The sequence below is a fragment of the Apodemus sylvaticus genome, chromosome 9 (genome assembly GCF_947179515.1).
Source record: "Apodemus sylvaticus chromosome 9, mApoSyl1.1, whole genome shotgun sequence".
NCBI lineage: Eukaryota > Metazoa > Chordata > Mammalia > Rodentia > Muridae > Apodemus > Apodemus sylvaticus.
In genome coordinates, this window is record NC_067480.1 from 57,815,209 (window position 1) to 57,837,540 (window position 22,332).

Genomic DNA, 22,332 nt, shown 5'->3' on the forward strand with positions numbered 1-22,332 from the left:
TCCATTTGCCTAAAAATTTCATGAATTCATTCTTTTTAATAGCTGAGTAGTACTCCATTGTGCCACATTTTCTGTATCCATTCCTCTGTTGAGGGACATCTGGGTTCTTTCCAGCTTCTGGCTATTATAAATAGGGCTGCTATAAACATAGTGGAGCACATGTCCTAATTACATGCTGGAGAATCCTCTGGAATATGCCCAAGAGTGGTACATCTAGGTCTAATAGTAGTGCTATGTCCAGTTTTTTGAGGAACTGCCAAACTGATTTCCAGAGTGGTTTTACCAGCTTGCAATCCCACCAGCAATGGAGGAGTGTTGCTCTTTCTCCACATCCTCTCCAGCATTTGCTGTCCCCTGAGCTTTTGATCTTAGCCATTCTGACTGGTGTGAGGTGGAATCTCAGGATTGTTTTGATTTGCATTTCCCTAATGATTAAGGATGTTGAACATCTCTTTAGGTGTTTCTCAGCCATCTGGTATTCCTCAGTTGAGAATTCTTTGTTTAGCTCTATACCCCATTTTTAATAGGGTTATTTGCTTCTCTGGAGTCTAACTTCTTGAGTTCTTTGTATATTTTGGATATTAGCCCTCTGTAAGATGTAGGGTTGGTAAATATCTTTTCCCAATCTGTAGGTTTTGTCCTATTGACAGTATCCTTTGCCTTACAGAAGCTTTTCAATTTTATGAGGTCCCATTTGTCAATTGTTGATCTTAGAGCCTGAGCCATTGGTGTTTTGTTCAGGAAGTTTTCCCCTGTGCCAATGTGTTTGAGGTTCTTCCCCACTTTCTCTTCCATTATATTCAGTGTATCTGGTTTTATGTAGAGGTTCTTGATCCACTTGGACTTGAGCTTTATACAAGGAGATAAGAATGGATCAATTTGCAGTCTACATTCTGACCAGCACCATTTTTTGAAAACGCTGTCTTTTTTCCACTGAATGGTTTTGGCTTCTTTATCAAAGATCAAGTGATCATATGTGTGTGGGTTCATTTCTGGGTCTTCAATTCTATTCCCCTGATCCACCTGTCTTTCTCTGTACCAATACCATTTGTTTTATATCACTATTCCTCTGTAGTACAGCTTGAGGTCAGGGGTGGTAATTCCCTCAGAATTTCTTTTATTGTTGAGAATAGTTTTCACTGTCCTGGTTTTTGTTGTTATTCTGATGAATTTGAGAATTGCTTCCTATCTCTGTGAAGAATTCAGTTGTAATTTTGATGGGGATTGTATTGAATCTGTAATTGCTTTTGGTAAGATGGCCATTTTTACTATGTTAATCCTGCCAATCCATGAGCATGGGAGATCTTCCCAATTTCTGAGGTCTTCTTCAAAGACTTGACGTTTTTTCATACAAATCTTTCACTTGTTTGGTTAGGGTCACACCAAGTTATTTTATATTATTTGTGACTACTGTGAAGGATGTGAAAGACTAATTTCTTTCTCAGCCCATTTATTCTTTGAGTAGAAGAAGGCTACTTATTTGTTTGATTTAGTTTTATTTCCAGTCACTTTGCTGAAGTTGTTTTCTCTGGTAGAATTTTGGGTATCACTTATGTATGCTACCATATCATCTGCAACCAATAATAAATTTAATGAATCAATAATGAATTTTTCACTCTAGAATTTAAGAGAATTGAAAATACTTTTGAACTAACCTGAACAAACTCTAGTAAAACTATACAACCATTTCTCAAGAAGGAGCTAGTTGTCACACAGAACTTTTCAAAAATGGAAAGAAAACTTTCTTATGACTGCATTGATTTTTTTTACAATAGTTCAATGATTTTTTTTACAATAGTTCAATGATGATCACAGAAACATCAATGTGACTAACACCTACAATCCCAAAATCCATAAGCAGAAAATGAGGTTCCTCTGTCATGCGTGTCAGGTGAGGACGCAACCCTGTCAGGTTATGACCTACCAGGCCACACAGGTGTTGCTCCACATCTCAAAGGTACTCTTTTTTCAAAGTCCTCAGTCAAAAGCTTAAGAATTATTATTTTTTGTTTCTTGACTCCCTCTATGTCTAAAAAGCCCTGACTAGTCATCCTCAGTATTTATTGACTAAATTGTAACCACCTAGAAAAGTCTGCTATCTGGAGCTCTTACTTAATGCCCTCACCAGCCCTGGAAGGGAGGTTCTACCACAGAGACAACGCTGACAGTAACAGACAATAAATGCCATAGTAAGCATTGCACAGCTGGGGGAGGTCTGCATGCACTCCTGTCTCTCAGATGTGGTCTTTACCGGGAGTGTATGTCACCTCTTGAACCTAACATCTAAATTTAGGAACTTCCAGTCATCCCTAACGTACCTTACATTGTTCTTAAAATCTTAGAATCTCTTACATTGTTAAGGGACTCTTTCTTTTCTCAACAATTTACTTTAACAATTACTTCCCAAGAATAAATGGGGCTGTCCTTAGCTGTGACTCACAGCACTGGGGATATGGAACCTGAAGAAGCCATCTCCTGTAGCCAGGCAGGAACCCCAGTGGAGCAATAGGAACATCAACACACTCACAAAACTTTCACCCCAAAGTTTATCCTGCCTACAAGAAATGCAGGGATAGGGGATGGAGCAGAGACTGAGGGAATAGCCAACCAATAACCGAACCAATTTGAGCCCCATCCCATGAGCAAACACCAATCTATGACACTAGCAATGATACTCTGCTATGCCTGCAGACAGGAGCCTAGCATGACTGTGAGAAATTCCACCCAGCAGCTGACTATAGCAGATGCAAACACCTACAGCCAAACATTGGATGGAGCTTTGGGACTCTTGTACTAAAGCATGAGGAATGACTGCAGCCTCTAAGAGGCTAGGAACTCCACAGGAAAACCAACAGAGTCAACTAACCTGGACCCTTGAGAGCTCTTAGAGACTGAACCACCAGCCAAAGAGCATACATGGGCTGGATCTAGGCCTTCCCAGCAATATGTAGCATATGTGCAGGCGGGTCCTGAACAACTGGAGTGTGGGGAAGAGGGACTATCCCAAAAGCTGTTGCCTTTCTGAAGGATATGTTCTTCTAGTTGGCTGCCTTGGCTGGGCTTCAGTGGGAGAGGATGTGCCTAGCCTCAAAGAAAGAATATTAAAGGCAGTAAGAGAAAAAGGCCAAGTAACATATAAAGGAAGACCTATCAGAATCATAGAGACTTGATGTGAAGGGTAGATGGGATATCCAGGGGAGCCCCCACATTCTCAAAGGAGAAGGGGAGGAAGGATGGGGGAAGGAATGTGAGGGGGTAACCATGAGGGAGGCAGTGATATAAAGTGAATAAGTAAAAATATAAATAAATAAAAATAAATTGAAAAATAGCACAATGGGCTAACACAGCAAATAGAATCTAACTCCAGATCAAGCATGTTTTTTGGTCAATTTTTCAAATCTTCTCAAATTCAGAAGCATTGTTCTTGAATGAAAAATGCATGGTTGTCAAACATCTGTCAATGGAACAGTAACTTTCCCTCAGAAGAAAAATTCTCCTGATACTGAATCTACCAAAAAGGAAGAGGGCACGCAGAACAGACGGGGACCACAGCAGCTCTAGAGTAGCAATTGGGGTTATGGTCTAAAAACATGGAAAAGACAAATCAGAGCAAGCCTCTAAGTTATGGCCTGAATCTGGGAATGTTCCTTAAGCTGTTAATCAATGAGGTGGATCTGTGAAGTGGGTGGAGAGCAGTAAGAACTATAGTCATTACACATGCAAAGTGCTTAAATGGTGACTAGAACATGGGAAACAATAGTGTCAAAAGTTATCACTGTGGTCAGAGTGTAAGAGAAGACACCCACATAATTCCCTTCAACTATGTCAAGAGATGTAACGTGAAATTTAAACTTACTCTTTATGCTTCCTAAGGGTGGCAACAGAGACTGTCTAGGAAAGTGCCATATATTGGACTCAACATATGAAAATTTCCAGGCAACAAAAGCAGCATGGAGAAGGTTAGCTTACTCACAAGAGAGGGAGCCCCTGGTGAAAGGATGTCAACCTCATGCACCTGCAGGGATTCCTAGAGCACCTACAGAAGTCTCTGCCCTAATGTAATAGACTGCAAAATAACCTGAGTCACCACCGCTGGCTCCATTCACTCAGAGCTTGGCACAGAGTAGATACTCAAGACATGCCTATTTCTTGTCATCTGGGGTATCTGTTTAACTCACCAATCATATATATTTGCAATCCATATCTATATGGCATAGCATTGAAATAAGACTAGCAGCATATAAGCCACATTATTATCCATTGTCAATAAAGAACTTAAATCCATTTGGCTTTCTCCAGATATCTCCCAAAGTTCAGAAAAGGAGAAAAATCTAGTACAAAGTCTTCATTTTTATATAAATAAATGTATAATATCTAGATCTAGAGATTTTTAAATTATGTTCCAACTTTTTATCTTAGTTAATACCACTAAGTCCTCAACACACAAACAAAACAAAACACACAAAAAATAGGCAAATGGATGGAGCTAGAGAACATCATACTAAGTGAGGTAACCCAGACTCAAAAGGTGAATCATGGTATGCACTCACTAATAAGTGGTTATTAACCTAGAAAGCTGGAATACCCAAAACATAATCCACACATCAAATGAGGTACAAGAAGAAAGGAGGAGTGGCCCCTGGTTCTGGAAAGACTCAGTGAAACAGTATTCAGCAACACCAGAACGGGGAAGTGGGAAGGGGTGGGAGGGAGGACAGGGGAAGAGAAGGGGGCTTGCGGGACTTTCGGGGAGTGGGGGGGGGCTAGAAAAGGGGAAATCATTTGAAATGTAAATAAATTATATCGAATTAAAAAAAAGTTAAAAAAAAAAAAAAGAAAGAAAACCACAACCAATCAAAAAAAAAAAATTGCCAGTGGAGAAATGTGCTTTTGTCTTTGAGCATCTAACAGCCTTCACACAAGTGACAACTTAACTCTCGGTAATGTAAGCTTACATGCAGATCCTGCTTACATGCAGAGCACTGAGGGGACCCAGCTTTATTTCTGCTTTAGCATCTTGAATTGCAATGTAGACTGGGAACCCATTACATTACCAATACACTCAGTGGATTTGTACTCACTGACTATAGAGATGTGAGAAAATGAATGTACAGTTTTTTAAGTCAACAAGGTTGCAGTATTTTGTTACAGCTGCAATGTGAAGCCAACTTTGCATTTCTAACACAGGAGTTTTCCCTAATCCTCATCTGTGTGTGATGAATAAGTCTCTCTGGTGACTTCCACATCCCTGTGAATTCCAACTTAGGTAACACACAGACCCTGGCTAACTAGGGAGAGCTGCTAATGTAAAAACAACGAAGCTGAACTGGCCATATTAAAACATCTTTAATTCTGTGGATTTGCTGTTTGTTTTTGATCCTTAAGATTTCATGGCCAAAAGTATTGCAAGATAGATTTTCTTAAGTAAAAAAGAAAATCTGTTTTTTTCCTCATTCCCTACCATTATTATTTAATAGCCATCAGACCTGGAACAAGTTCCATGCCTTGTCAGAACCTTGGCTTCCTCATCTGTGATGTGGAAATGACAGTTACATCTTGCCAGACCCTTGTGAGAACTGGGATGACACCAGAGCTTGACAATGTTAGTGTCCATTATTCTTCTATAATATGAAATGCTCGAGAGAAACATCTACCATTTACCCATCATATCACATATAATTATAATTCAGTTGTTTAATTGTCACAAATAGTCTAAATCAATGTCTCTTTGCAAGAATAAAGGGGGTAACAGACATCCATACTTAATAACCAAAGGGATATATTTTAGAGTGATTTCTAAATCCCTGTCCAGATCTCCAAGTCTGGTTAATTGAGAGGTCTCAAGCTGTTGGGGTGCCAATGTGTTACTATGCCTTAGCTGCCCATTATCACCAATACATCTGTCAGATTCCATGTTTGTGTGTGTGAGCCCTTAAGACTCAGTCCAGTTCATTTTAAAGCTTCGAGCTTGATGCTTAGTTCAAGGTCCTCTTGTGGAGGTTGGCTACAGTAGCTGGTGCAGAGAATGAGCCTGCTCTGCCGGCTTCTCCTTTCCTCTTCCTCCTGCACTTCCCTTTTAGGACCGTGCTGAAGGGGTGGGGACAGGAAAAGCTCAGGCCATCTCAGAGGATAGAATGTGTAGGCACAGACCCACTGGGCTGCCTTCTTCTGCTGCTCACATTAACCTGGAAGTACTGGTTGGGCTCCCTGTGTAAGGCAGACATCTAAATAGTCTCTGTAGGGCTGTCTGTTCTCTAACCCCTTCTTCTCCGTGTATTAACCGTCCTGGTGTTAGAGCTGTCCTGTAGATTTTATTTTTCTTCTACCTTTCCTCATTAGCCCCTGACCATATGTCCTAACTAGTTAGGGCTCTATTGTTGTGATAAAACACTTTGACCAAGGCAACTTACAGACAGAAGAGCTTATTTGGGATTACAGTTGCTGAGAGGTTAAGAGTCCATTACCAGGATGGCAGGCCAACATGACAGCAGGCAGGCATGGCAACTGGAGTAACAAGAGAAGAGCTCATGTCTTCAAAAGTATACAGGGATCATAGAATGCATTGGGAATGGCACATGGCATCTGAAAGCTAAAAGCCCAACCCAGTGACCTATTCCTCCCAGCAAAGCCACACTTCCTAAACCTAACCAAAATAGCTCCGCCCGCTGGTGGCTAACTCTAATTCATTGGAGACCATGGAGAACATCTCATTCAAACAACCACACCTTACTCTTACAGGGCTTACTTTACCTAAGTGGCCTGGAGGCCACTTCCTCAGATGAGGAAACAAGAGGCCTGGACATGTTCTACTGCCCCCTTTCTCAATATCCAGACCAGCTTCAAGAACTCTGACGGTCATTCAGTCACTCGGAGTAGTAACTCACAGGAGAGGTGAACATTAGTCTCAGCTTAGAGAGGAACTTGGTGGAGAGGTGGAAGTTTAATCAGTTCAGAGGGTTGGGTTTTGGCCAACAACTCATCATACAAATGGTGTGATAGGTGCTGGAGTTAGCTTCTGCGGCTTAAATGACCACAACCATTACTGCACCGTACACTCAAAAACCACCATTGTAGATCAAGCTACAATCTCAGCACTCAGGAAGCTGAAGTTGCCTTACTCCAGAGTAAGACTGATCTTATATAGTTTGTGCGTGTGTGTGTGTGTGTGTGTGTGTGTGTGTGTGTGTTGATTTATCTATGTGTTTTTGTGGTGTGTACACATGAGTGAAGCATGCTCACATGTGTGCACATGAATGTGGAGGTAAGAGGTTGAGTTCAGGTGACTTTATCACTCTTCACATTATATTTTGACAGAGAGTCTCTCACTGAATCAGAAGCTCATCAGTTTGCTGAGGTTGGCTAGCCACTGAGCCTCACTATTTGCCTGGACCACATGTTCCCAGCATTGGGGTTACAGACAGGTTCCATCGTGTCTGTGTTTTTTATGTTGTTATTGTACTTGGGGTTTTGGATTTTTGAGATATGGTTTATCTGTGTAGCCCTGGCTGTCCTGGAACTCAATCTCTAAACCAGGCTGGCCTTGAACTCAGAGATCCGCCTTACTCTGTCTGCCCAGTGTTAGGATTGAAGGCCTGTACCATCATGCAGGGCTAATGCTTTGTTTTTTAATGGAGTTACTTACTTGGGTAAAACAAAGCAAATCATCTTTGAGTCCTTTCTCTTCCTGCCTCGTATGGTAAAGGGTAAAAGTGCTCTCTGGGGGCCGTGCCTTCCTTCTCAGACCTTCTCTCCCATTCTCCACTTAGCCAGCCTGGAGGAAAGAACAACCATGCAGCAAGAGTGAAGGATGCGATGGGTGCTGGGCTGAACGGGCACTGCAAGCTTCTCAAACCCCTTCATTTAAGCCGCAGAAGCTAACTCCAGCACCTATCACACCATTCGTATGATGAGTCGTTGGCCAAAACCCAACCCTCTGAACTGATTAAACTGCCATGCTGAGGGTGGTAACCATGGAGACTCACTTTGGCATTTTCTAGGGCTGGGGCTAAAAAATAGAAGACTAGACAAAGCTTCTTACTGATACCAAGTGTCCCCACCAACATTCAGACTCACCCTCCCAGAGATCTCTACATTCAAACAGCCTTGTTAGTATGTTTGTAGTGAGATATCTCAGCAGGTAGAACGTTCGTTTGCCATTCAGGACTAAGTACTTGAGTTCAATTCTCAGAAGCCACAGTAAAAAGAGAAAAGTTGTCCTCTGGTGTCTGTACATGCACTATGGCATACACATACATATACACATTCCTACACACACACACACACACACACCAAAATAAGACATTTAAAGATAAATGTTTTAAAATGAGATTAAAATGTACTACAAAGAACCAAAAGCTATCAAAATCTGTAACATTCATTTTCCAAATTTCCAATTCTACACAATGAACCCAGTAAAGAAACCCTTCCCTCTTCCTCAGTCCCACTTGACCCACTTGCCTCTAGCATATCTGGTCCTTCACTCTCCTCTTACCATCCTCAGCTGCTGGAAAAGCTTAACTTCAGTGTAGTGTGCCTTCTCCCAACAGGGTGACATTGCCCTGCCTCATGTCTTTCCATTGCCTGTCTAGTTATGTTTCTTATGAATGTAACTTTGGATGTAGTCAAGAGGCAGATTGCAGGGCCAGCTTGGTCTACACAGCAAGTTCCAGGATAGCCAGGGCTACACAGTGAGATGCTGCCTAAAACAAAAAACAAAACAAAACAAAACAAAAAAGGCTGTCTGTTGCTGATCTCTAGAGTCTCTAAAAACATGCATGCACTCACTGAAAGGCCAGCTTGACCTCATGCTAACAGCACATCAGAAAATATTAGTTTAAAAATGTGTTTGTTACAAAAGATAAAACACATGTTTGTAAGTTTCAGATGCTTGATAGAAACATTTTTAGCAAAACAAAAACTGTAATCCACTTTAAGAGAATGTAACCAAATATGTTACTGTGCAAATGCTGCAATGAAAGGAATTCTTCTGGAGAACACTTCTGCATCTTTTCAACAATCCAATATAGTTAACTAAAGCTGATACACAGTCGTCTGAACAAGAGAACTGACTAGCTTTTGACAACTTCACAATCTCCCAATGATAAGAACAAACCTCTGGGTACCATGTGGTCCCATGTGGTCTCAGCATACTAGAACAATTACCTTTAACACAATAAAGTAGACACAAAGACGGTTATAACATAATCATACATCCAGCCTTCCTACCCTATGACTTCGGAAATTCTCTACCAAAATAAAAAGCATTAAGTGATCAGACAGACTTTAGTTTAATAAACTCATCAAATATTCACTAAGTTCCTCCTGTGTGAGAAGTACTATACCTTCCCCAGAGATAACAAGAGGAAATCCCAATTATACAACATCATATTCACTCATCAAGAAAATAGCAGTTTCCATCGACTGGTAACTCAGACACTCCTTACTGATTTATCGATGGAAGACAAAACTATCAAACTATAAAATATCATATCAGCTCGTAATGATTAATAGTCTGTCTTTAGCATATATAATTTATTCTAAAAATGTATCATAAATCACTACTTAATGCTAACTTTTGTCAAGAAGCAAAACTATACTACCAGAAGGCCCAGTCTTCTCAAAGAAAAATGGAATACAAAATGAATGTAAAATCATGAACGTTTCATGTGAAAGACTATAAAATTGATGGGGAGAAATGTGTTCAAATAATTCCAAAGAGAATTCCCCAACACTGTTTACAGAAAGTTTTCTTCTTGATTTGTCAGCTGAACTTATTGTGCAAGGGCAGCACCTTTTTAAAATCTGCTTTTTCATGCACACCAGGTAAGAATTTAATCAATAGTATTTGGGGGGAGCATATAGCATAAGAAGTTGAAGCAATCAGGAGTGGTAGCATACACCATTAGTTCCAGCACTTAGGAAGCAGAGGCAGGTGGGTCTCTGTAAAAGTTTAAAACCTTTAATTGGCTCTGCATTTGTTAGTTATGTAAGACCTTGGAAAGTCATTTAACATCCTACCTGTAAACACTGATCTTGATAATAATAACACTTCTATATGCTTACTGTGATATCTAAATTACATAATACACATTAAGTGCTCAAAATGATGCCAGACTCAAAGAATAAATATCATATATGTATTTTCCATTATTATAGAAAAATATTCTCAGTAGCATAACTTATTCAAGATATTACTGTGTTTTGCCAGTTATATTCAAAAGAAAATGAAACTATTTATTATTGATAGCATTTTTAAATATGAACTATTTAATTATGGTATAGAATCAATAACTCCAAAATGTCTTAAAACTAGGCTTTGCCAAAGCTAAAAATGATTTTGCATCTTGTTTGAAAACCTCTAGTGGTAGCAAAAGGTTCCATTCCCTTACAGCAGACTCCCTATCCCCTTTTCCAAAATTTACTAATGATCAATAAATAGGAAACTGTAAGTTTAAGGATGCTGACTGGACTGTACTTTATGAGGTACATCCCTAGGGAGAGAGACATCATGGTGCACATGTGTATCAACCCAACACTCAAGATAGACTGGAAGGGAGAACGATGAGTCATTCTTCTGATATAAATGCCCTTGGGTGAAGCCTGGCTCTACCCAGTTCTGAGCCCAGGAAACCATGGCTCCTTCTGACCTCAGTGTGTACCTGAATATCACACTCGTCACCAGCCCTTAGGCTAAAGAGTATGTGGGCTTTAACCACACAAGTTCTTCACATGCTTTGGTCTGAAATCACTTAGGCTTAGGAAAAAAAAATGCCCACTACAAGGTTTGGTCCAGTTCCACAATATAATGCTGGTCCCAGGAAAGCATAAAGTGTTCTTTTGACTCTTTTTGTATTGTGTATTTATCTCCCTTGGTATCACATAGAGATGTGCTTTGAATTTGAATATTTATCTCTAGATCCCAAACTCTCACAGCATCACAATCTGACCACTTCTAACCAGAATCTTAAGCCATGTGAGCAACACAAGCTTGCTACTTGTACATACGTTCTGGGCTTCGTCAGTGCTTCACCCAGAATTAGCATATTTTAAAAGGCTCTTGAGAAAGTCAAAATAAAAGAATGAACAAAACAGATGTTATCTCCCAAAGGCATTTTGAACTTTTAATACAATGTTGTACAGTTAAGGACAAATTCCTTGCCTATAATAGCTACACCCTAAGGCTGTGACACAGTCAATGGCTCAGACCCTGAGCTCCATCCCTGATACTACAACAGAAAGAAAATAGTTACACACTTTCATAATTTATAAAAAAACAAACTCAAAAACACTGAAAAACTAAATGTACTTACAGAACAGTTTAGTTTTATGTTTGGGATGGATTGGACTGTTTCCAAAATTGTTCTTCCTGAGAGAGAATGTTTTGTAATTTCCTAGAGTGAGAATGATGGTATAATTTCCTAGAGTGAGAACAATGGTGTAACTTCCTAGAGTGAGAACGATGGTGTAACTTCCTAGAGTGAGAATGATGATGTAACTTCCTAGAGTGAGAATGATGGTGTAACTTCCTAGAGTGAGAACGATGGTGTAACTTCCTAGAGTGAGAATGATGATGTAACTTCCTAGAGTGAGAATGATGGTGTAACTTCCTAGAGTGAGAATGATGATGTAACTTCCTAGAGTGAGAATGATGATGTAACTTCCTAGAGTGAGAACGATGGTGTAACTTCCTAGAGTGAGAACAATGGTGTAACTTCCTAGAGTGAGAATGATGATGTAACTACCTAGAGTGAGAATGATGGTGTAACTTCCTAGAGTGAGAATGATGGTGTAACTTCCTAGAGTGAGAATGATGATGTAACTTCCTAGAGTGAGAATGATGGTGTAACTTCCTAGAGTGAGAATGATGATGTAACTACCTAGAGTGAGAATGATGATGTAACTACCTAGAGTGAGAATGATGATGTAACTTCCTAGAGTGAGAATGATGATGTAACTTCCTAGAGTGAGAATGATGATGTAACTTCCTAGAGTGAGAATGATGATGTAACCTCCTAGAGTGAGAATGATGATGTAACTTCCTAGAGTGAGAATGATGATGTAACTTCCTGGAATGAGAATGATGGTGTAACTTCCTAGAGTGAGAACAATGATGCAACTTCCTAGCATGAGAACAATGATGAAAAGATGGCTCTTTTCTACTCAGAGTCCCTGGGAGCTCTGGGGATACTGGGTGGTTCAAATCGTTGCTCCTCCTATGGCGCTCCAAACCCCTTCAGCTCCTTGGGACTTTTCTCTAGCCCCTCCATTGGGTACCCTGTGCTCAGTTCAATGGTTGGCTGAGAGTGTCCCCCTCAGTATTTGTCATGTACTGGCAGAGCCTCCAGGGTAACAGCTATATTCGGCTCCTGTCAGGAAGCACGTATTGGCATCCACAAGAGTGTCTGGGTTTTGTAACTGTATATGGGATGTTTCACTAGGTGGGGTAGTCTCTGGATGGTCTTTCCCTCAGTGTCTGCTCCATACTTTGCCTCTGTATCTTCTCCCATGGGTAGTTTGTTTCCCCTTCAAAGAGGGACCAGAGTATCCATACTTTGTTCTTCCTTCTTCTTGAGCTTCATTTGGTCTGTGAATTGTATCTCTGGTATTCCAAGCTTCTGGGCTAATATCCACTTATCAGTGAGTGCATTCCATGTGTGTTCTTTTGTGGTTTGGTTACCTCACTCAGGATGATATTTTCTAGTTCCATCCATTTGCTTAAGAGTTTCATGAATTCATTGTTTTTAATAGCTGAGTAGTATTCCATTGTGTAAATGTACATTTTCTGTATCCATTCCTCTGTTGAGGAACATCTGGGTTCTTTCCAGCTTCTTGCTATTATAAATATGTCTGCTATGAACATAGTGGAGCATGTGTACTTATTACATATAGGAGAATCCACTGGGTATATTCCCAGGAGTGGTATAGCAGGGTTCTCCAGTAGTACTATGTCCAATTTTCTGAGGAACCACCAGACTGATTTCCAGACTGGTTGTACTAGCTTGCAGTCCCACCAGCAATGGAGGAGTGTTCCTCTTTCTCCACATACTCACCAGCACCTGCTGTCTCCTGAGTTTTTGATCTTAGCCATTCTGACTGGTGTGAGGTGAAATCTCAGGGTTGTTTTGATTTGCATTTCCCTGATGACTAAGGATAGTGAACATTTCTTTACCTGTTTCTCGGCCATTCAATATTCCTCAGTTGAAAATTCTTTGTTTAGCTCTGTACCCCATTTTTAATAGGGTTATTTGGTTCTCTGGATTCTAACTTCTTGAGTTCTTTATATATATTAGATATTAGCCCTCTGTCAGATGCAGGGTTGGTAAAGATCTTTTCTTAATTTGTTGGTTGTCGTTGTCCTATTGACAATGTCCTTTGCCTTACAGAAACTTTGTAATTTCATGAGGTCCCGACTAATCTTGCTTTTCTGAAAGTAATGCTAAACTGATCACAAATTTGGTGAGTTAAAATGATATGATACTATCCAAACTAGATCAGGTAATACCTCTCCAAAACATATCCACACAAGACATTACCAATAAAACTGCAAATAACCCTATTTTAAATCCAAGAGACAATTTCAACACTTTGTCACACTAGAATATTGAACACATCAGTGTTTGATAAAATAAATTATATCGAATAATAAAAAAAAAAGAAAAAAAAAAAAAGAATCAACAAACCAAAAAAAAAAAAAAAAAAATACAATACCCAGGCCAATACTTAAAGCAAAATGTTACATAGAAGTTGGTCCTCAGTTATTATTATTGTTATTATTATCATAGTATAATCACTAATTATAATAAGCTCTGCTGTATTCCATTTTGAGAACAGAAATACAAAGATGAACTGAGAAACAGGGGTGAATAAATTAAATGAAACTCCAAATCAACCTTGTATTACATGATTAAAACACTTGTCAAAACATAATATTTTGCAGAGCTGACAGATTTTACTATACAAAGACTTACTTATGTATTATCTTAGATTTATACTGAAAGTCCAATTCAATAACTCTCTCCTCTTCTTAGAACTAGTGGTTCGTTCAGTGGTGATATCATAAATGGGGGCTCAAGAAGCCCCGGAGCCTCTAGTAGTCATTTAAAGATGAATAAATTTTAAATATACAACGCTATGGCTCTGGCAATTTGGACATTAGCCTTGGATATAGGATTGTTTTAATATTCACTATTAGTAATGCTGAAGAGAGATGTCGAGAAGGTAGTTCAGCTCAGCTCTTCGCTGGCCACGCACTGCCTGATCAGTTGCTCTAGCATTACCCAGAAGCACTTTGAACGGGTTGTTTGTTCAGTAGCACCAGGCTGTGTCGGCTGTCTCCTGGTGTTTCTTCATAATGCCTTGCTGTGCCTGAGGTGTTATTTGGCAATAAATGTTAAATTGACATTTTACTGTAAAACATTTAATTGCCTGTTTGCTTCATTGTAAAAGGGAATAGTTGGGACAACTATTCAGAGGTAATCACAGCATGTGGTTAACCCATTGGTGGCTATGTAAGTGAATTATATTCTTTAAACCTTTTCCAAAAGGAAAAGCAAATCTATAAATTCTAAGAATTATAACAAACACTGATTAACAGGCACTTCTAAACACTTTCATCAAAATGTAACAAGGCATTTACCCAAGGTTTTATTCTTCATTTCTCTCAAGAGGTGCTATTAACAGACACACTAGAAAAGCACTGAAATAAAAAAAACCACGTCTAAGGTGAACTGTGATCATTCTTCTATGACAATTTTGGAGAAACTAAGCATTCTTACCAAGGTTGCTGTGATAGCAAGACAAAGCCACCAAGAGGTTCAGTGCTACATGTACAGCTAGCTAGCTGGCTCATGCTTCAGAGGGACCTCATCTGAGGCCACAGATGCGAACAGCAGCCCCATGCAAAGCTGGTCAGTTCCAATGAATCGTCAAGTTTTCTCTTTAAAATCCCAACATCGGTGTGTTACGTAAATGTTCTATCACATATCAGTTGTCTTATTTAGTTAGGGTTACTATTGCTATGATAAAACACCATGTACCAAAGCAACTTGGGGAAGAAAGGGTTTATTCAGCTTACACTTCCACATCACTGTTTATCACTGAAGGAAGTCAGAATAGGAACTCAAACAGGGCAGGATCCTGGAGGCAAGTACTGATGCAGAGGCCATGGAGACATGCTGCTTACTGGTTTGCTCCCCATGGCTTGCTCAGTCTGCTGTCTTACAGGACCTAAGACCACCAGGCCAGGGATGGCACCACACACGGTGCTCTGAGCCATCAGCCATTAATTAATCACTAATTTAAAAAAAAGCCTTATAGCCCCATCGTAGGGTAGCATTTTTCTCAATTGAGGCTCCCTCCTTCTAGATGGGTCAAGACTTTCCAGCACATCCGATAGAGGAACAAAAGTCTGTATGCTGATTGATTCCAAGGCTTCTCTACAAACGCACATATGACTCTGGCATGCCTAAAAACTGTAAGAAGTTGTTCGACCATGTTTAATTTCACATTATAACTGTTTATAAAACTGTGTTCAGAGTTCCAAGTGAAGTCTTCACCCCACTCCCCTATTCTAAGAAGATGCATTCAGTGTACCAGGTATCTGGTCCTTCTATGTATCGATTTAAAGAAAACGCAATTCTTCTCAAAGCTCTATTGTCTTTAGGGACACAGGAAAGAAACCGGCCTAATAATGTAAAACAGATATAGGCTCCAATGGTACCACTAAGAGGTACAGGTCCCACTCACTGACAGGTGAGCTCCTTAACCAGCACACAGCAGCCAAACCGCTTTTCCATATACAACATGGGCCTAAGAAAATGGCCACCGGCTCCAGGAAGAACTGTTGATCCCCCTTCTGGGCCATGGAGCTACAGATGTTCTAAACTGGCGGAGGAAGGCAGAGAAGGGACAATTCACCTCACAAACCCACGATTCAGAGTCTTCATGCGCTCAGCTTGTCTCTAACCTAGAAAGTGTTGAGTTCTGAACTTACTGCATCTGAGGAAATGCGTGATAACACAGTTAGGCAGCCATGACTCTGAATCCTGACTCTGCCTTGAATTATGTCTCTCCGTACCTCCCTTACACCAGAAGGCTCACTGTGAGAATTTAACCACAGTAGGCAACTCATAATGTAAATTCTATCTTCTCTGCCTCTCTGCTGAGCCATAACTTGGTCATGAGTCAACGGGTACCCAAGGTGCATCTTTGAGGTTGCAGCTCACAACACCAGATGGGGTAAAACTGGCCATGATAACACCTTAATTAGGCACAGACAACAGCCATTCCTGTAGATGCTTTGCAGTTTGTCTCAGATCCTCACTCCTAGCACCTATCTTCATCTCACATACCGTACAGTGCAATCAGTGTGGTAGTCACTCTTCCTTGTGTGGGTTATACGTACTTAGTTGGAATAAAAGAAAACAGACAAAAGGAGAAACAGAAATGAACTGTTTTCAAAATAGTTATGCATCTCAGTTCTCACTGTCTAATTTAAAGATAAGCTACACTGCTTCTTTTTATTTTTGTTTATTTTTTACACTCCATATTTTATTCCCACCCACCCTACCCACCCCTACTCCCACCCCTGTCCACTGTTCCATATCCCCTACCTCCTCCCCACCCCGGTGTCTCCACTTGGATGTCCCCACCCCCCACCGCACCTGACCTCTAAACATCCTGGGGCCTCATGGCCTATGGCTGGTCTTCAAGAACAGCAAAACCTACAGAAAGCCCTCATACATATGGAAACTGAACAACTCTTTACTCGATGATAACTTGGTCAGAGAAGAAAGAAAGAAAGAAAGAAATTAAAGACTTCCTGGAATTTAATGAAAATGTTGGCACATAATACTCAAACTTATGGAATACAATGAAAGCAGTGCTAAGAGCAAAGTTCATAGCACTTAGAACTTTGTAAAGAAACTGGAGAGATCTCCAGTTTCCAGGAGTAGAAGGCAGGAAATAGTCAAACTCAGGGCTGAAATCAACCAAATAGAAACAAAGAAAATAATACAAAGAATCAACAAAACCAGAAGCTGGTCCTTTGAGAGAATCAACAAGATAGATAAACCCCTAGCCAAACTAAAGGGTAGAGAAGCAGTACCCAAATATGCCAAAATAGAGGCATAACAGAATGTATGCCTCTATTACATGTATTTTGGCTTAAATATAAAATCCTCCAAAAAGACAAAAGAAAAAAAAACCTCATTTATTGAAAGTTTGGTCTTGAGTTTGATGTTCAGAGGTGCCACTGTGAAGATAATTGAATCATAAGGGCCAAGACCTAATCAGTAGATTTGTCCATCTTGATGGAATTACTGGATATGGTGATAAGAAGGAACTGAGGCCTAGGTGCAGGAAGAAAGTCCCTAGGAACAAGCCCTTGAAATGTTAGCCTTGTCCTCAATCCCTCCTTCCCTCCACTTCCTGGCCACCATAAGGTAATCTGCTATCCTCTCCTCTGACCCTGTGCTATGGTGTATGGCCTCATTACAGACCCAGAAGAAACACAGCCCAGGGCTGGCAGCCAACATCAAACTAAATGGAGAGAAACTTAAAGCAATCCCACTAAAATCAGGGACTAGACAAGGCTGCTCCCTCTCTCCATATCTTTTTAATATAATACTTGAAGTTCTAGCTACAGCAATTAGACAACATAAGGAGGTCAAAGGGATACAAATTGGAAAGGAAGAAGTCAAACTATCACTATTTGCAGATGATATGATAGTATACTTAAGCAACCCAAAAACTTCACCAGAGAACTCCTACAGCTGATAAACAACTTCAGCAAAGTGGCTGGTTATAAAATCAACTCAAGCAAATCAGTAGCCTTCCTATACTCAAAGGATAATCAGGCTGAGAAAGAAGTTAGGGAAATGACACCCTTCACAATAGCCACAAACAATATGAAGTATCTTGGGGTGACTCTAACCAAACAAGTGAAAGATCTGTATGAGAAGAACTTCAGGTCTCTGAAGAAGAAAATCAAAGAAGACCTCAGAAAATGGAAAAATCTCCCTTGCTCGTGGACTGGCAGGATTAATATAGTAAAAATGGCCATCTTACCAAAAGCAATCTACAGATTCAATGCAATCAAAATCCCAACTCAGTTCTTCATAGAGTTAGAAAGAGCAATTCTCAAATTCATCTGGAATAACAAAAAACCCAAGATAGCTAAAACTATTCTCAACAGTAAAAGAATTTCTGGGGGAATCAGTATCCCAGACCTCAAGCAGTACTACAGAGCAATAGTGTTAAAAAAAAAAAAAAAAACTGCATAGTATTGGTACAGTGACAGGCAGGTAGATCAATGGAATAGGATTGAAGACCCAGAAATGAATCCATACACCTATGGTCACTTGATCTTTGACAAAGGAGCTGAAATGATCCAGGAGAAAAAAAAGAAAGCCTTTTCAACAAATGGTGCTGGCTCAACTGGAGGTGCAGAAGAATTCGAATTGATCCATTCTCATCTCCTTATACTAAGCTCAACTCCAAGTAGATCAAGGACCTCCACATAAAGCCAGACACACTGAAACTAATAGAAAAGAAAAACACAGTCAGGGATGATGGGCTGAAATCTCCAAAACCATGAGCCACAATAAATGTCCCTCTTTCGGTGTATCTCATTATAATGACATGAAGTGACCAATGTACATGTTCGATGCCTTTTTAGAAACGCTCATCTTTACTGCATTAAAGTAACCAATCATGTGGCAGAAGACTCAAGATGCATCTTCCTGATCTGGGGAAGAGTCGAAGAGAGCCCACCTGACTCTCACCCCTGAGAAGAAGATATAAAGGCTTCCGGAAGCATAGCCCAGCAACTGCCACCCACCAGTTACCAGACCATCCTTGAAGCTTGATGTACTCAGCATAATGTTTGGTGCAAATTTGAAGATATGAAACCAATAAAACTCTAAGCAGATTTCATTGTACATGTTAAAGACCTCAACAGTTAGTCACAGATACAGGCATAGATGCATACGCCTACCAATGTATGGACTACTCTGGAAAGATGCATAAGAAAATGTTAATAACTATAGGATAGACTGTAAGAGGGTGTGGAGTGTGGAGTAACAGAAAGTCTTATTTTCATACTCCTTTGCAAGATTTAATTGTTTTTAATCATTGTATATTCTTCAATTAAATCTAATTTAAAATAGCTCATCTAATTTTTGCAGTATCTTTAACTGTATATGCCACTTATTTAATTTCCATTCAATAGAGAAAATGTAATATTCTACTGTCTTCCCTTCTGTCACAAAAAAAAAAAAAACAAACTTCAAAGCAAAAGAGGCACTATTACTCTCAATAACCCTTATGAGAATATACACCACATGCCAGTCATATAATGTAAGGGTAGGGCTTATTTACTTTGAGACCAGGTATGTTCAGGAGGCTAGGTTTGAAATAGGGATCCTCCTGTGTCAGCTTCTTGAGTGCTGAGTCCCAGGCTTCCATTTGAGCATGACCCTTGGAGTTCAGACCTGTAGTAGCACCCTTGGCAGCACAGAGCAATTTCTGAGAGGTAAACTTGCTGCAAGAATCTGCATAGTCCTTAGACCTCGTGACTTGTATTTTTCACATGATAAAGAACCACTGCTTTTATCATCATGCATTTTAAACTACCTTACAATGACTATTTTCATACACACAGGTCCACATATCGTAATTCAAATGTATCTGTTTCCTAATGATGATACTTGCAAGACAATATGATTTCTGACAGTATTAAAGAAGGCCATTTCTTTTTTACCCAAATTCACATTCAGAATATAAGTCTCTTTGCACATTATGGAAAAGCACAGATAAACAAACTACTATAGGACATTTTAAATTACCATCCACTGTTAACATAGAAGTCTCCCTGTATCTTTTAACTTTCCATGTGTCCATGTTGGAGAAAAAGCATAGATAGTGTCTGGAGATAAGAGGATGTAGGCACAAACACTGGTGCTGGTAGCGTGGGAAAGAGGACATGCATTACACAGTGATTGCTTGGTTTAAACCCAAGCAAGCTTTCTGGAGACTGTATGATCCTATCCAGTAAGTCAGTAAGTTGAATAGTAGGTGGCTCCTAGACCTTTTACTGTTGCCCGCGGAGTACTGTTTATCACATATGGGTGTACATTCACGCTGACTGCTTTACCAAGATCAGCTCTAATCTCACGTGTACGCAGTATTCACATGGATCTATGCCAAGAGGCCCTATTCCAGAGCCAGTACCAGCCAGGGCTCTTACCTGAAAAGATGACTCCAAAGTCATGCACCCAAAAGATGAACTTTCAAACGTGGGAAACAAGTTCAAAGTGGAAGACAGAAATAAATAAATAGGGCAAAGAAAGGTTTACAATTCCTTGGCAGATGGATAAAAGCAAATCCTCTGGGGGTGCTAGGGGAGTCTGGGAACGTTTTCCCGGATGTGTGTTTTCTGCAGCGCAAAACCTCTGAGCTCTTCCTTCATCCTTTCTATGCTGCAGCGTCCACTGCAAACTCTGCCTGCCTATCTGCAAAGTTCAGGCGTTTCAGGATTTCAGAACCATTTGTGTCTGGGAGAGATTTCCCACACACACTTAAAAGTAAGCTGTGCTTTGCCATCGCTGTTCGGGAAAACTAGCCCTCCGCTGAAGAATGCACAGCCAGCTCATAGGTCTGCATTTATCCCAAGTCCACCCTTCCTCCTCCCATCCACCGGTTAGTGAGGCTTGCGGAGAAAATGAGGGAAAGCATCCATCAAACCACAGAAGCACAGAGAGGAACTTTTCCTCCAGCGTCAGAGAGGAAGTCTCTTCTGCTTCTCAAGGCCAACTGCTGAGTCTGGGAACCTCCGGACTAGGCAGGAAGGTTTTGCGAAGAAGGTGGTGGGAGAAAACAATGCCCAGCCTGTGACGCCTGGGGCAATGAACATCCTGCCCGGGGTTGGGGGAATGTCCCCTACCCAGCCGACAGCCATACCAGGCTCTGGGCCGCTGCTGCTCCGCTTACCTTAATGATGCTGCTACGCCGTGGGGTCGCTCGTGCAGCCTCCAGGAGGCCGGCCTCGTTATCCGCGGGGACCCCCGCAGTGCCCGGCAGCGCGACCCCGCTGCGACGGTCCCTCATCCGGCCACCCGAGGCCGCGGGTGGGGCGTCCCCGGAGGCAGCGTCGGCGCCGGCTCGGGGGTCGTCTTCGCCCCCGGCAACGTCGAGAGGCGCCGGAGCCTCCCTGCTAGCCGCGCCCTCAGCCATGGCCAAGCACGTTCTAGGCTCCGGGCGAGACAGCACGACCGCCAGCGGCGTCCAGCCCCTGGCACCGGTGCGCTCAGGCACCAGGAGGAAAAGCCGCTAGACTTTGTTTCAGCGCGCGACGGCGGCCGCAGTGGCAGCCGCAACTTTGTAGAGAGGAGACATCGCTCGGGCAGAGGCGTCCTCGGGCTGTGGTCCAGGAGGTCAGCGGGCCGGCGCGGACCGGCGGCGGGGGCGGGGAGAAGATGTGAGCGGGAGGGAGAAGCAGGCGAAAAGCAGCGGGAGGTACCGGAGACGCGAGGCGAGCGCCTGCTCTGTGCAGACAAAAGGCAGCGGGCGCCGGAGCCGGGAGCCTCCGGAGCCGGGACGTGCGCAGCCGGAGCGGCGACTGCGGACCGGCCTCCAGCCACCTGCCTGCCGACCGCAGCGCGGCGGCCCCAGGAAGTGCGGCGGTGGCGGCGGCCTCCACTCCGCTCGCTGGTGACCGGGAGGGAAGACTTGTTTTGACAGCCCGTGGGGATTGGCAGGCTCCCCGGCCTCTCAGGAACCGAGGCTCGCCGGGGGGGTTCGGCCCGACCAATCCTCACCGCGGAGGGGTGTGCCCGAGCGCGAAGAATGGAATGTGTTCTGTAGCTCCGAGCCTGCCCAGCCCCGCTGGCCCCGGTACTCGGCCGAGGATGCGCGCGCCAGTGTGCACACCCGCGGGCACTCAGAGTACATTTTAGGAAGTTTAGAAAGGCGAAAGCAGCCTGAAGGTGCAAGAAATGAGACGCGGGTCGGGTGGGTTGCAGGCGGCAGGGAGACTCCGGAGGAATCACTCTGCAAAACAGCAAATCTGGAATGAAGAGGGTGTTGAGCGGGAAGGTCAGAGCGTTTGGGGGGGGAAGTAGTGACACTTGACCATAGCCAAGGGTTAATTACTGGTTCTCCTGCCAATCCTTATTAATGAAGTCCACACACTAGGACCCTGGAGTTCTGCAGTTTTCCTCGGGTTCTACCAGCGGGTTCTACATTCACTCAGTAATCTGAGTCGATACCACAAGGAGTTGGATGAAAAGGGTAGGGTAAGAGGAAACAGAGCAACAAAAACCCTGGGAACGCCAC

At 41.9% G+C, this 22,332-nt stretch overlaps 1 protein-coding gene across 1 annotated transcript in view; it reads right to left on the minus strand.

The window, feature by feature from the left end:
* The window catches only part of Plcl1 (phospholipase C like 1 (inactive)), a 323,106-nt gene extending 301,363 nt beyond the window's left edge, over positions 1 to 21,743 (minus strand). Inside the window, exon 1 of the mRNA XM_052192778.1 lies at positions 20,989 to 21,743. Coding sequence (XP_052048738.1) covers positions 20,989 to 21,231 — 243 coding nt within the window. The 5' untranslated portion in view covers positions 21,232 to 21,743. The remainder of the gene's footprint in view (positions 1 to 20,988) is intronic.
* Positions 21,744 to 22,332: the final 589 nt, after the last annotated feature.